Source organism: Artibeus jamaicensis, unplaced genomic scaffold (genome assembly GCF_021234435.1).
Source record: "Artibeus jamaicensis isolate MK-2021 breed Jamaican fruit bat unplaced genomic scaffold, CSHL_Jam_final contig_320, whole genome shotgun sequence".
Taxonomy (NCBI): Eukaryota; Metazoa; Chordata; class Mammalia; order Chiroptera; family Phyllostomidae; genus Artibeus; species Artibeus jamaicensis.
In genome coordinates, this window is record NW_026521753.1 from 3,541,835 (window position 1) to 3,555,513 (window position 13,679).

Below are 13,679 nucleotides of genomic sequence, written 5' to 3' on the forward strand. Positions count from 1 at the left end.
AATGAAATCATTTTTAATTTGAAGTTATTTTTAACATATACCTGAATAAGCACCTGGATCCGAGATTTGCTTTATAAATTTAATAATCTTGTGAACACAATAGATAACAAATAATACCAAAGGCCTTTTCAGGATTAAAAAACGACCGCCACCAACAACATATAATAAAAAACTCCAGGATTTGTCAATTTTAAAACTCTTCCCTTGGGCAATACTCTCTATCCTTCTAATTAGAAAGTTAAGTAAAATTCATTATTTCTAGAGGGCTGGGGAGGAAGGCCCTAGAAAACATGCACAGAAATTGAGGAATACAAGTAAACATGCGACAATCCAAAGACAGAACTGGTAGGATTAACTGGCCTGAAGCACTGTAGCAAGCCAGAGAGACCCCAAGTGTTAATACAGAATGTCCACACCAGATCTGTAGGAGCCAGATTGTTCCTAATGGGCATGGGAGTATGGCTTACAACTCTAAACTCCACCCTTAACAAAAGAGCCCAAGGACAAAGAGTGAGGACAAATTATGTGTGAAGATAAACAAAAGCAACTAATCTACAAAGATTTTCTAAATTCACAATGGTTTTCTTTAAATAAAAGCCTTTCTTGTATAACAGTTGCTCTCTAAATCCATTAAAATATAGGAATATAAACATGCTTACATTTCACAAAGAGCAATATAAGTAAAATCAAAAATATTTTCCAAGTGAGAGAAATAATAAGAATGAGCGGGAAAGGAGAATTTATGAATAGCTTTTACAAAAATCCCTGATTTACTAGGATATGTTTGCCTTACTATCCTCTAAAGACTGAAAAAATAACAAACGCTGTCAACAAGATTAGAAATTTATTCTATTTCATCTTAACCAAAATAAAGTACATAACAGTTTTATTTTTAAATTCTACCGGGCCACACATATAATTAAAATGATGCTATTTTAAAGTGAAACTGTATGGGTTTCTGGTGTGCAGAGCTCTGTTTACTACCTTAACAGCAAACTCTCCCTAGAAACTCCTACTTTCTATCTCCCACTTTCCTAATCCGGGAAAAATTAGAGGTTGTCAGGGGAAACCAGAAAGCAGAGAAGAAAATCAGTAACCTTAACAATATATGTAATTTAAAGTCAAGAGGCTCTGCTCTGAGGTCTGCAACACACGAACTTCTCTAATCTCAAAGCATTGGTGGAATAAAAGCTGCCATTTCATTCTGAATCAGACATCTTCTTAAACTTATTTGCAGGTTCAGAGCTGTGTTCTGAATGCCATGAATTTTGAAAAACTTACCTGACTGCAGCGTTCTGTGTCAGATCCCGTAACATGGGAACAGGAGAACATACTATTCTAAGGAATAACAAAAGAAGAAGAATCTATTTGTAAAGTGTAACTTTTTAGATAAGTAGAAGTAAGATGTTGCTATGTTTATTAGGCTTTAAGAAAGAGAAATCATTAAAACACACCAACAAAAACTATATCATAATCATTTACATCTTTAAAATAGGACTGTGTCTGCCTAGTCTATAATCTCATTAACATAAAATAATTGTGAGCAAAGGGCTTACCAGAATTTGTAAAGAAATGCCTATGGTACAAACCAAAAAGGGTGTGGAGGAACAGATAAATAAAGAGAAAAATAGGAGAGGTATTTTATAAATGAATAAAGCCAAATATATGGCCTCATTAGTAATCAAAGAAATACAACTCTAAGCCACAACAAAATGCCAAACAGCACCCATCAGACGACAAAAATTAAGTTTGTGATCAATTCCAAGGGTTTTGCAAGAACAGAAGTAACAAGAGCTCTCACATGGACAAAAATTAAGTTTGTGATCAATTCCAAGGGTTTTGCAAGAACAGAAGTAACAAGAGCTCTCACAAACTGCTGTTGAGATTATAAAAACAGTGTAATCACTTTGGAAGACTACCCAATATTATTTAGAAAAAATAAAGAAACACATACTCGTGACCAGCAAATTTTATTCCTGGATGTACACCTTTGAGCAGCAGCTCTGAAAATCTGACCTTAGTCAGAACCCTTTTAAACTCTTAAAAACTAAGGGCCCCAAAGACTTTTATTTTGGTTTTAATCAATATTTATCTATCAAAAAATGAAATGAATTTTAAAATTACTAATTTAAAGATACCAATAATACACCTATTGCATGTTAAGTTAAATAACATTTTAAATAAAAACAACTATTTTACAAAGCAAAACAAATGAGCACATCATTCTTTACTATCTTAATAGCTGTATTCTCTTATATGCTTCTGATTCAATTTCTTGAGATTTTTCTCTGTTGAGCATGCAGTATAGTTTTCCGGAGGCTAAATGTAGCATGATAGAGTGACAATGGTAAATAACACCATAATGTCTTTGTATTATTAAGAAAATAGTTTTGACCCTGTGGCTTTCCTGAAAGGGTTTTGGGACCGCCTGGGCTCCCTATACAAAGTGACACAGCTATTAATATCAAAGAGCTGGGCTTTCACATCAAGATTTTTTTTAGTCCAACAGGTTTCCTGTTGTGTTGTTTTCTCACTATTACTACAAAATAAAATATTCAGGCAATGAGGTAAAAATGTTAACTAAATTTAGTCCCAGTTACCCCAATTACACACAAATGAATACTTACTGATCTGGAAGAATGGCTTCTTCATCCAAAGAAAACTTTCCTTGAATCCCATGACATAGTTCAGGTGGTAAATCCACTGGCTGTGAATAAATGCATTCCTGATTTTATACCCCAAAAGAATGGAAAGCAGGGACTCAAACACATACTTGTACACCAAAATCATAGTAGCATTATTCTTAACATCCAAAAGATGGAAACAACTCAAGTTCCTAACAAAAGATCAATGGATGGACAAAATGTGCTATATACAGTACATATAACGGATATTATTCAGCCACAAAAGGTTAAGTAAAATTCTTGCCTCATGCTACAACTTGCATTAACCTTGAAAACATGCTAAATGAAATGAATCGGAAACACAAAAAACCAAATATTGTATAATATGTGAGTATTACATTTATGTGAAGTATTAAGAACAGGTAAATTCATAGAGACAGAAAGTAAAAGAGAGGTTCAAAGAGTGGGAAGTAAAAAATGGGAAGGTACTGTTTATTGATATTATTTAGTGGGTAGAGTTTCTGATTGGAAAAATGAAAATGTTTTGGAAATGGATACTGGTGATGGTTGCACAGTATTGTGTACGGTCTTAATGCCACTGAACTATAAACTTAAAATTGGTTAAAGCAGTGAATTTTTTTATTTCACCAAAATCTTAAAAACACACTCCTGATTAATTAACTAAATAATTATAGTCTAAAAACACTCTTCATGACTGAAAAACAGATCATACCTCTGTGGAGCCTGTATGGTATAGCTCTACAATGAAGTCATAGAGGGGGTGGTATTTCCCAACAAATAAGACATCACTTCCAAGACTGTTTCTTTTAGCTATGGGGAAGGTAAGAAAAGAATAAAGAACAAATACATCTGCAAGAGTGGTACTTATGAGAATGAAAAAAGAATTATCTAAATTTTAAAAACGTAATTGTAAGTTTACAAAAATATTTAAAAACAACAAGACCTACATATGCAGTCTTTATAGAAATAAAATTCTGACCAAGTTTCAAAGATCAATGACTATCAGAAAAATTATCACTAAAAAATATCTGAATATAACATTGCAAGATAAAAGATGAAGTTTTCATATTTATACAGAATTCAATTTCTTACTCTGAACATTCCCTGAAGAAACACAAGTTGTACTTCCTTAGGGAATCTAACACTACCATCTAACAAAAGTTATTCTAAGGATGGCTGCTAGACAAATTAGTCCTATAAGTTTATTATACTGGTACTGAATAAATATTTCAGTAGCGCTCAGCTTTGCAGTTTCCCTATACTTTGAACTGTCAGTAGTATGACAAAATACCACTCTTTGTGCATAACATTTCAAAGTTAGCATTCTTAAGGGCAAATGCTTTTGTTTCAACTTAACCTGTCAAGCAAAATTTTTATTATTTAGGGGAGATGATAGGAAAAGGGAGAGGGAGGAAATTAATAATACCTCCCTAACACACAAAAATCCTTTTGTGAGTGCGTGTCATATAAGAATCAAAAAGTTAAAGGATATTCTTGAAGTGGTGCTTGTTATAAATTTAACAAACATCGCCCTGGCTGGTGCAGCTCAGTGGACTGAGTGCGGGCCTGCGAACCAGACAATCGCGGTTTGATTCCCAGTCAGGGCACATACTGGGGTTGCAGGCCAGTTCCCAGCAGGGGATGCACGAAAGGCAACCATACATTTATGTTTCTCTCCCTCTCTCCTTCCCTTCCCCTCTAAAGATAAATAAATTAAAAATCTTTAAAAAATAAAATAAAAATAAAAAAATTTAACATTGTAACTTAAAACTTTTAATTTAATTACTATTTAATTTATGAGTAAATTTTAAGAAGCAAAGTTAACTTTTGTTATAAAGAGTTAAAACAAATGGTTTGTGTCCTGTTTGAGAAATTTGACAAATAAAAAAAGAGGGCTGAATTTTACAAGAAAATGTAAAGTCTATATTACACAGACTAACTGATGACCAAGTAGAACTATAATTCTTACTCTCTTCTGAAGTGAGGTCTGGGTACACCTCTTCTAGGGCAGCTCGCAGCCTCCGCTCATCCACAAATGGCAACAGAGCAACACCTGGAGACACAAATGCACACCACCCACCCCAGCTATTAGGATCATCTAAATTTCAACTTACCATCGGTTTACCAATAAACATTTCTAGTAGAGTATCCTTCCTTGTATTTAGATAAAATTAAGATGTAAATATATTTTACATGGTATTAAAAGCAAAGATTTTTTATATTTCCCATCCTTAAAATGGCTCATGTAGAAAAACCATGTTTGTTGAATCTTAACTCTGATGATAAAATTTTTCAATTAATTGAACAAGTAAGTGGCCACCTGGACATCAGTTTATGTTCTGGCCTTACTTATAAGGATGCTCTTGATCAAGACAGCTAATCTCCCAAGGGCTTGAGGTTATCCTTTCATCTTTCTAGGACTTGGTTTGTTCTTTTGTAAAAACAGATCATACAGTGCCTTTGGGTGGCTCAGTTGGTTGGAGCATTGTCCCGTACACCAAAAGGTTGTCAGTTTGATTTCCAGTTGGGGAGGATATTGGAACAATGGATTGATGCCTCTCTCTCTCTCTCTCCAACCCCTGACCACCACCCTCAAAAAAAAAATCATACAGCTAAAATACACAAAAGGTCTTTTCAACTAGAATATTTGAAATGTCTCTTCTAACTCTAAACCTGCATAGTATCCTGTTTACATTTTAAAACCTAATAATTTATATACAGAATATTTTTTAAAACTTGCTTAAATAACTGGGGGGGAGGCAGGGTGCAGTGTAACACAAATGTTCATTTTCAGGCTGAAAATTGTTCTCTAAAGTGTGCTAGAATTAAGGTCATTGTTTTATTTGAACATACATGCATAATTTCCAAAGAGCACACTAGTAAGAACAGTACCTATTACTAGAAAAATATGCAGTGTTATTGAAGTTATATATGTTCTGGTATATACACTAAATAGTATTTTGGCTAAATAAAAACTTCAAGATAAATAGTAATGAGAAATACTAAATAGAGCTAAATAATTTGGAAACTATTGTCACTCAAAACTGCTGTATTTGTTATTGCCTTTAAAATGATAAATGAAAAGATTTCCTAAGTTGTCAGTAATTATTTAGCTACCATATTTTCAAGGTTAGAAAACATGTTCAATTTTACCACCTGGAATATTTTAGAGTTAAAAAGAAATAAGTTTTAATGTGAATTTTGAAGGGTCTAAAAAGTGATCCCAAGGATATAAACACCTATCATCTGAGTCAGGCTATTTCAGTTATTGGCGAACACATGGAAAAAAAAAACCTAGGGAGTTGTTCAAGTTTTATTTAATCATACACTTAAAAAAATTGTATCATGAAAAACTATTACATTATCTATCTTTTGTTTACTATCTACAAGATACAGGATCTAAACAAATTATCAGACTTTCCTACACTATCAACATTAGAAGCTAACTCCAGTTAAGCAACTTGCAGTGCTAATGACAGCAATAATGTTACTATGTTACTAAATAGGAAATCAGCCCTAATGGCCAGGATAGGAAGGAATACCTTATACCCAGATGTGAAAATGGTAGTGGCTGAGAGGGTGTGGACAGTAAAAATGACAATAGCAGCCACTTTTTGTCTTAGCAATTATTTTCTATGTTACACACATTAGCTCATTTAACCCTCTCAACAACCAATAGGTAGCCTAAGTAAGGTAAACACGATGGTCAAGTCTATGGGTTCAGATCTTTGTTCTGATACTTTTTAACTGGTCAAATTACTTAAATTCTCTGTTCATATATATAATACCTAGCATTCAAAACGACTATGCAATATTCCTCGTATACATACTAAGCACATATTATGAGAACACATTTTTATTACATATAATGTTGCTGAGTACACATGTTCAATAAATGCTGAAAAAGTATCCAGATACATTCAATTTACCTTTTTAAGATGTACTCAACTTAGACAAGAATTACTTTTACTAAGTTTTAAAGATATATATGAGAAAATAACTATCTCCTAATAGTACTGTTACCTCAAGAAAGATGCATTCTTGCTACAGAGCCAATAAATTAAAATATTTAAATAAGCTATTATATGAAGTATAAAAACATTAAAGGTCTGAATTTAAAACCATCCTAAAATTCATTTGGAATCTCAAGGGACCCCAAATAGCCAAAACAATCTTGGAAAAGAAAAATAAAGTGGGAGGACTTGCACCTCCTGATTCAAAATTTATTGCTACTGTAGTTAATTAGCATGATACTGGCAAATGCACTAATTAAAATAGTATGGTACTGGCATAAAAACAGGCATATTGATCAATATAAAGAAAAGGCCAAGAAATAAACCCTTACTATATACAGTCACATGATTTTCAATGAGGGGGCCAAGACCATTCAACGGGGAAAAGGCAATCATTTCAATAAATGGTACTGGGAAATTGGATGCAGAAGAATAAAGTTAAAGCCTTACCTTATACTATATATAAAAATCAATTCAAAATGAATCAAAGACGTAAATGTACGAACTAGAACTAAAAATTCTTAGAAGGAAATGTTGAGAGAAAGCTTCATGACATTAAATTTAGCAATAATTTCTTGAATATTATACCAAAAGCAGAGGCAACAAGAGGTCCAATACAAACTGAACTTCATTAACATTAAATACTTTTATGCATCAAAGAACACTACCAACAGAGTGAAGAGTCAACCCACAGAATGTGAGAAAATATATGCATGTCATGTAAGAGACTGGTGTCCAGAGACCAGTGTCCAGAATACATAAAGTATCCCTACTATACAACAATAAAAACCCAATTCAAAAATAGGCAAAGAACTTGAATAAACATTTTCAAAGATATAGAAATAGGTAATGAGTACATAAAAAATGCTCACTGTCAATTATCATTAAGAAAATAAATGTCAAAAGCAGTGAGATACCACTTCTTACTCATTAGGATGGTTATTATCAAAAACAAAAAACTGGAAACTAACAAATATTGGCGAGGATGTGAAAAAATTGTAACTATTGTGACTGCCTTACTTTTCCTCCCAAGGATTTATACTATAATACAGTGATATAATCAGCAAACCACCTGCATACTTACATATTTATTCAATAAACCCACGCAAATGCTAGTTTAAAATATAAATATATGTACGTGTATTTTTACTTTACCACCTTCCCTTCCCTTCTCCTATCCTTCCTCTTTCATCATAAAGCACATTAAAAAACCACCTAACACCCAATCCATTTGCATATAACAAAATATGACCACAGAGCACAAAACTTAACCCCATTCAATGGGTTACATTTCCCATTATCATTCCACTAAAGTAAATGAAATTTCTGTTACTATACAAACCAAAAGTCAACCCTAAAATTCTCAAAAAGTAATGATTTTCAACTATAAATTATTACTTAGTTCCTTCTGTCCTATAACTCTTTGAGTTATTTTATTAGTCATCTATATCACAGGGAATAATTAAGGAAAAAGAGAAAATATGATTTTACCATATTTTCTTTTAGGCATTATCCCAGAATTACTTAGGCATTATCTTGCCTTGCCTAAGTTGAGTATATCCCAGAAAAATATGAGGGGGGATCCAAAAAATACCTGGAGAAAATAAAAACTTGTGTATTTATTCTCTCATATTTAAAACTTCAGACATCTTCAAAGTACTCTCTCCATTTAATACAATATACCAATTGAAATGTTTTTTCCACTGCTCAAAACAGTGTTTGGGCTCATCAATTTTGACGCCTTTTTGCTTCTGCTGTTTTTTGTTTCATCTCTTTCACATCAGCAAAATCTCTCTCCTCTGAGGACTTTTTATGAAGAAACAAAAAGAGTCCCCTGGGGCAAGATCAGGTGGAGGGTGGGTGGGGCATGGGGTTCATGCCATTTTTGGTTAAAAATGGAACTCTTAGTAATGTGTGGGCAGGTGAGTTCCTAAATCACCCATCACAAAATGGGCAAACATGCTGAGTCTTAAAAAAACTTCATGGAAGCTGAATGAAACCTCTGACAATACCACCAGTTGGTACAATGGTACACATGGGTTCCTAGAACACTAACCTGGCTGGAGAAGCATGTACCAGAGGGGCCTGCCCTCCAGAAGATAATTATGGTTTTTTTTTGGGGGGGGGGGGTTCTTCCCTCATATATGGTAGAAGAAATGGTTAAAATGATTTTGCTGAAAGGGACACTGGTGTGATACAATATTTAGCTACTGTGTGAGAGACTCAATATTATTGTGTTTTACAGTCAATCACTATCACACATTGTTGAGTGGTAAAATAGCATCTTGAATTTAGTACTAATTTTATATTGTCATTCTTATAAGATTTGTGAACAGAAGGTATGAGAAAATAAATATTAACGTTAAGTATTTAAACTAAGTCTCTAATATATTTTTCAAAAGTTTTCATGGAGTACAAGTCAATTTTCACAGACATAGTCTCTCAGAAACCTAACAAGGTATCAATGAGCTGCTAACTGGAATAAGCAAGACCCAAGTCTCACAATTTAATCAAAGACAAAAGATATGATGATTAATCTACTTCAACCCACTTTACTGTTTATCAGAATATTACTATTAAAATTACTATTAATCATTGCTAATCCCAGTTTAAATAAAAATATTAAATTTTAACATATAATTCTTAAAATATTTTTTATAAAAATTCTTTTATCCCATAAGTCATGCTTGCTCAGTTTTGCCAACAAGTTAAAATTACTTTATCTAAAAGAAATAATGTCTATATTTTACCTTGCCATGCATATTTCTTCCCATTCAAATCAATAGCAAAATCTTCAGGGTAGAAGTCAATTATACTAGAATCCTTTATCAGGGAGAAAAAAATCAAAACAAAAGTTACATGTTCTGTTAGATAGAATTTGATAAAACTTTCATTTAAGTTATCAAGCTTGATGAGACACTGAGGTTTCATTCCTTCTAAAAACTGTTAAGATGTCAGGTCATTAACCTTAGATCTAGTAAAAAAAAAAAAAATTTTAAATGATAGGGAAAAAGTCATTATTATAGAATTGTAGAGCTGACAACTGTGGACCCACCACAGTGAGCTAGTTTATTGACTAAAAATTTCTACTTTATGTTTTGGTTTCACTCTTTCTAGTTAGCGCACAAAACGAGCTCAAGAGTGATTTCAGATAGATCAGTATCTGAAGCTCTTGTTGGCACCACACAGGGCTGGAACAAGTAAAAACAAGCTGAGAACAAAAGAACTTGTCATAAGAATTTCTCCAAAACACAAATCAATTTTATTTACGGGGTGGGGTACTGATGACATGAAATGCAGAGGGAAAACGTAGTGAAAAATATACACTAGAACTCAAAAACTTTTATTTTGTTTCCGCACCTGAGATGCAAAAGCGACTGTGATTAATGTTAGTAAAACACATGAAAAAAACCCAGTTACCAACACACTCCAAATACTAAGACTCACTGGATCACTCATGAGCTTCCGCCATGATGGAGGTAGAAAGTTACCACTTGCAGCTGGAAAAACTCCCATAAGTTGTTCCAGTGGTTTAAACTTCAAGAAAGAAAAAAGTTTAAATAAGTTTAAGATATTTCTATCTAAGCCAAAATTCTATGAAATTAAAATGGCTCTAAATAATCAAGCTTACTGGTTTAGTGCCCTTCTCAAAATCAGAAGACATGTCTGCAATACCTTCAAAATCTGAAGCAAATGGTGCATAATGGAATGGATAATACCACTTCCAGGAAGCACAGCCCTATAATCATTAAAGACAACAACAAAACTCTGTTAATAATAGTCAAAGCATAAAAACAAATAATAGACTATTAATCTACAATATTCCATTGATAAAACACACTTCTACTATATATTCGATATATTGATTTTTTCCACCAGTACTAAATATTGTTTTGATAAAATCTGAAGTTTCTGCAAAGCATCTTTAATAATCAATCAACACAAAACTTCACATTTACAGACATAATTTGGTTAAATTTTTTATCCTTAAAATGTGTTTTGTGACATTTTTCTACAACTCTATAGCTGCCATTATCAAATATAATGAAAAGCAGCCATTGCAGCTGACACTGAATTTATACAGATGAGTAAGGGGCATCACTAAAACAAGATTGAGAGTAAAATAGCCAAAAGTTTCATTTTGCAATTCCCTATTATATTTTCATGGGACAACTTTCTATTTACTATAAAAAAATTTTAAGTAAACCATTCAAAAAGAAAGCAAAAGCAAGTTACAGTCATAGAAAAGAGGAGCCTGCCTGATATGTGTTTTGATTCTGTGCCTAAGGAATTAAAATCTTAATGGTAGGAATAAAATACGAAATTAGAATATTTTACAATCAGTATCGTATGACTGTTTAGTGCATTAAAAAAATTTCTCCTTACCAAGAAACTTCATCTATTCCCAGGTCACACCAAACCTAACTTGGTTCGCTTTCCATACCAGGTATCATCTAACAATGTTATATCCTATATATGTTTACCTAATCTCTCACCAGTCTGACATCTCAGTTATCAAAGGCTTTAAGTCAGAGATTACTCCAGTTAGAATGTACTTCATGTAACATCAATACATTACATGGAGGAAAGGATATCATTCAAATTCCTTTCAAACTGTTATGAGCATTTTCCAGGTGTTGAATTCCTTTCAAATTGTTACTAACATTTTCTAGATTATTAAAAAACACCAATTTTAATCATATTAAAGACAAAGTACACAACCACAGAATTTAATGATGAAATTCTTTAAAACACCAAAAATTAGCTTTGTTTATATATTAACATTTAAGGCACTTTACAAGCAAGTATTATTTAAGGTAATGAACTTCTAAATAAGAAACTTATAAAAAGGGAGTCTGTTCTGTTAATTTCAGAATATAGCTCATTAACACACATCATTACAGAAATCGCTCTTCCTAAAATCAGCTGGAGATTTAGAAGAAAATAATTATTTTTATACCTGATAATAATATCGAAGAACCCAGCAGAGCCCTTCAACATAAGATTGTACAACTTTACGACGAAATTTTTCATCAGCTGCATCAACATCAAATTTGTTCTTGTAGTACCGCTGCTTCCAACCAGCTTCCCATAGCCTAAAAACCAGTCAAAACCAGTTCATGTACAATAAATTTTCAGTTAACTGTCTACCAGTTTATCACCCAAAGCAACTTATATTTAGCATCCAGGTAAAATGTAAATGAGTTAAACAGTAATGCCAATAGTTTCATTTAGTTATTTCCAAAAAGTCCCCTTTCACAGGATTTATTATGAACTTAGACATCAAAAACCATAACATAAACTAGTAAGGCCATTATAAAACTACATTAAAAAAAGAATAATCATTTTAAGCTACTTTAATAACACTTGTTTGCTCAAATTTTGTTTTACATGTTTTTTTTTAATTTAAAAATATATTTATTTATTTATAGAGAAGAAAAGGGAGAAAGAAAGAGAGGGAGAAAAACATCAATGTGTGGTTGCCCCTTGCGCGCTCCCTACTAGGGACCTGGCCTGCAACCCAGGCATGTGCCCTAGACTGGGAATACGAACCAAGGGACCCTTTGGTTCACAGGTTGGCATTCAATCCACTGAACCATACCAGCCAGGGCTCTTTTACATGTTTTTGATTGTGGAACAATACTAAAACTACACTTTAAGATTCAAATACTGAGGATATTTTATATTGGTCACGTTCCTCAGTTTGTTAAAACATACTTAAAATATACCAAAAAAAGCCAAATTGTTTTTAAAAATAATTTGCACAATTTTTTAAAAGGTAAAAGATAATTTATAAGAAAATAATCTGGAAATGAAGCAGATATTATGTGTATATCTATTCTACCCTTGGGCCCCCTTATCCCTATTTGAGGTAAGAGTTGCTGTTGGCTTAAGATATGTATGTATGTTCTGCTAAACTGAGAAGCAAGTCAATCAATTCACTAAATTATCACTAATCACCAAAAATACAATGTGAAGAACCCCATTTTCACCCAAAGTATGTTTTTTAAGTACTCATTTCTCATTCTCAAAAATATTTAAACATTTTATTGACAGAAGGGAGGAGGGCAAAGATCACTTTAAAATAAAAAGACAAACACCAGGAGAGATCAAGAACATCAAGATGATTCCCTATTCAAGGGCTATTTTCTACTATGCACCAAGTCGTACAAATTAATGCCAGTCGTGTTTCAGAATATATCATATCAATTTTAAACCTCTCTCTCTCAGACACAGGATTAACAGAACATCAAGTAGGAGAAATATCTACTATCCATAATGTGCATTAGCACTATTTTACAGATAATAACAGTATAATAAATGCTTAAAAACCTCAAATATTTTTTGATATAAGCTTTCTACCTTTATTGTCTTCAGGAACAGAATTAAACAATAATGTACTAAATAAATCAAGTTAACTCTTAGCTAGTATTCACTGATATAATACCTACACAGCAAAACAAAAAGCATTCTAAGAAGGAAGTCCAGAATTATAAAATCAGAGAACAAAAGCTCAGATCAGGTAATTGTTCAATCACAAGCCAGCACAGAACTCAGAATCTCACATCAAAGAACGTTTAGGAAAATGCAGTAGCACATATGAGAGTTGTGAGGTTTCTAATCATAAATACAAACACACCAACCATGTCCTATAAAAGCAGCATGAACTGTGGACCATTATTATTTGTTTAACTCTGATATCATTTTGCTAAATTCATGAGTTACAATTATTGATATTGTTGGTTTTTTTGTTTTTGGAGCCCAGGCTTCAAACCTAGATTTAATTATACAAGAGGCTGTTATACATACTATTGTTATATAATGACCAAAAACCCTGTGAATGAATTAAATAATCAAAGTTTTCTATTTTAAATATACAGCTAAAGGAAACTTTTTTCCCTTAAATATAATTGTGCATACTCAAGTTTGTGGTTTTCAAAATACATACATTTATCTCTTAACCAAATGTCTTTGACACTTTCATTTTGAGGAATAACTTTTTCAAATTAGACAATTAAAA

At 32.5% G+C, this 13,679-nt stretch overlaps 1 protein-coding gene across 2 annotated transcripts in view; it reads right to left on the bottom strand.

The window, feature by feature from the left end:
- XRN2 (5'-3' exoribonuclease 2) overlaps positions 1-13,679 on the bottom strand; it is a 121,023-nt gene that overhangs the window by 47,436 nt on the left and 59,908 nt on the right. For both annotated transcript variants that reach the window (XM_037138247.2, XM_053663525.1), the window contains 8 exons: positions 11,619-11,754; positions 10,290-10,397; positions 10,106-10,195; positions 9,409-9,481; positions 4,615-4,698; positions 3,358-3,455; positions 2,628-2,707; positions 1,282-1,338 (listed from right to left, as the gene is read on the bottom strand). In XM_037138247.2, coding sequence (XP_036994142.1) covers positions 1,282-1,338; positions 2,628-2,707; positions 3,358-3,455; positions 4,615-4,698; positions 9,409-9,481; positions 10,106-10,195; positions 10,290-10,397; positions 11,619-11,754 — 726 coding nt within the window. The remainder of the gene's footprint in view (positions 1-1,281; positions 1,339-2,627; positions 2,708-3,357; positions 3,456-4,614; positions 4,699-9,408; positions 9,482-10,105; positions 10,196-10,289; positions 10,398-11,618; positions 11,755-13,679) is intronic.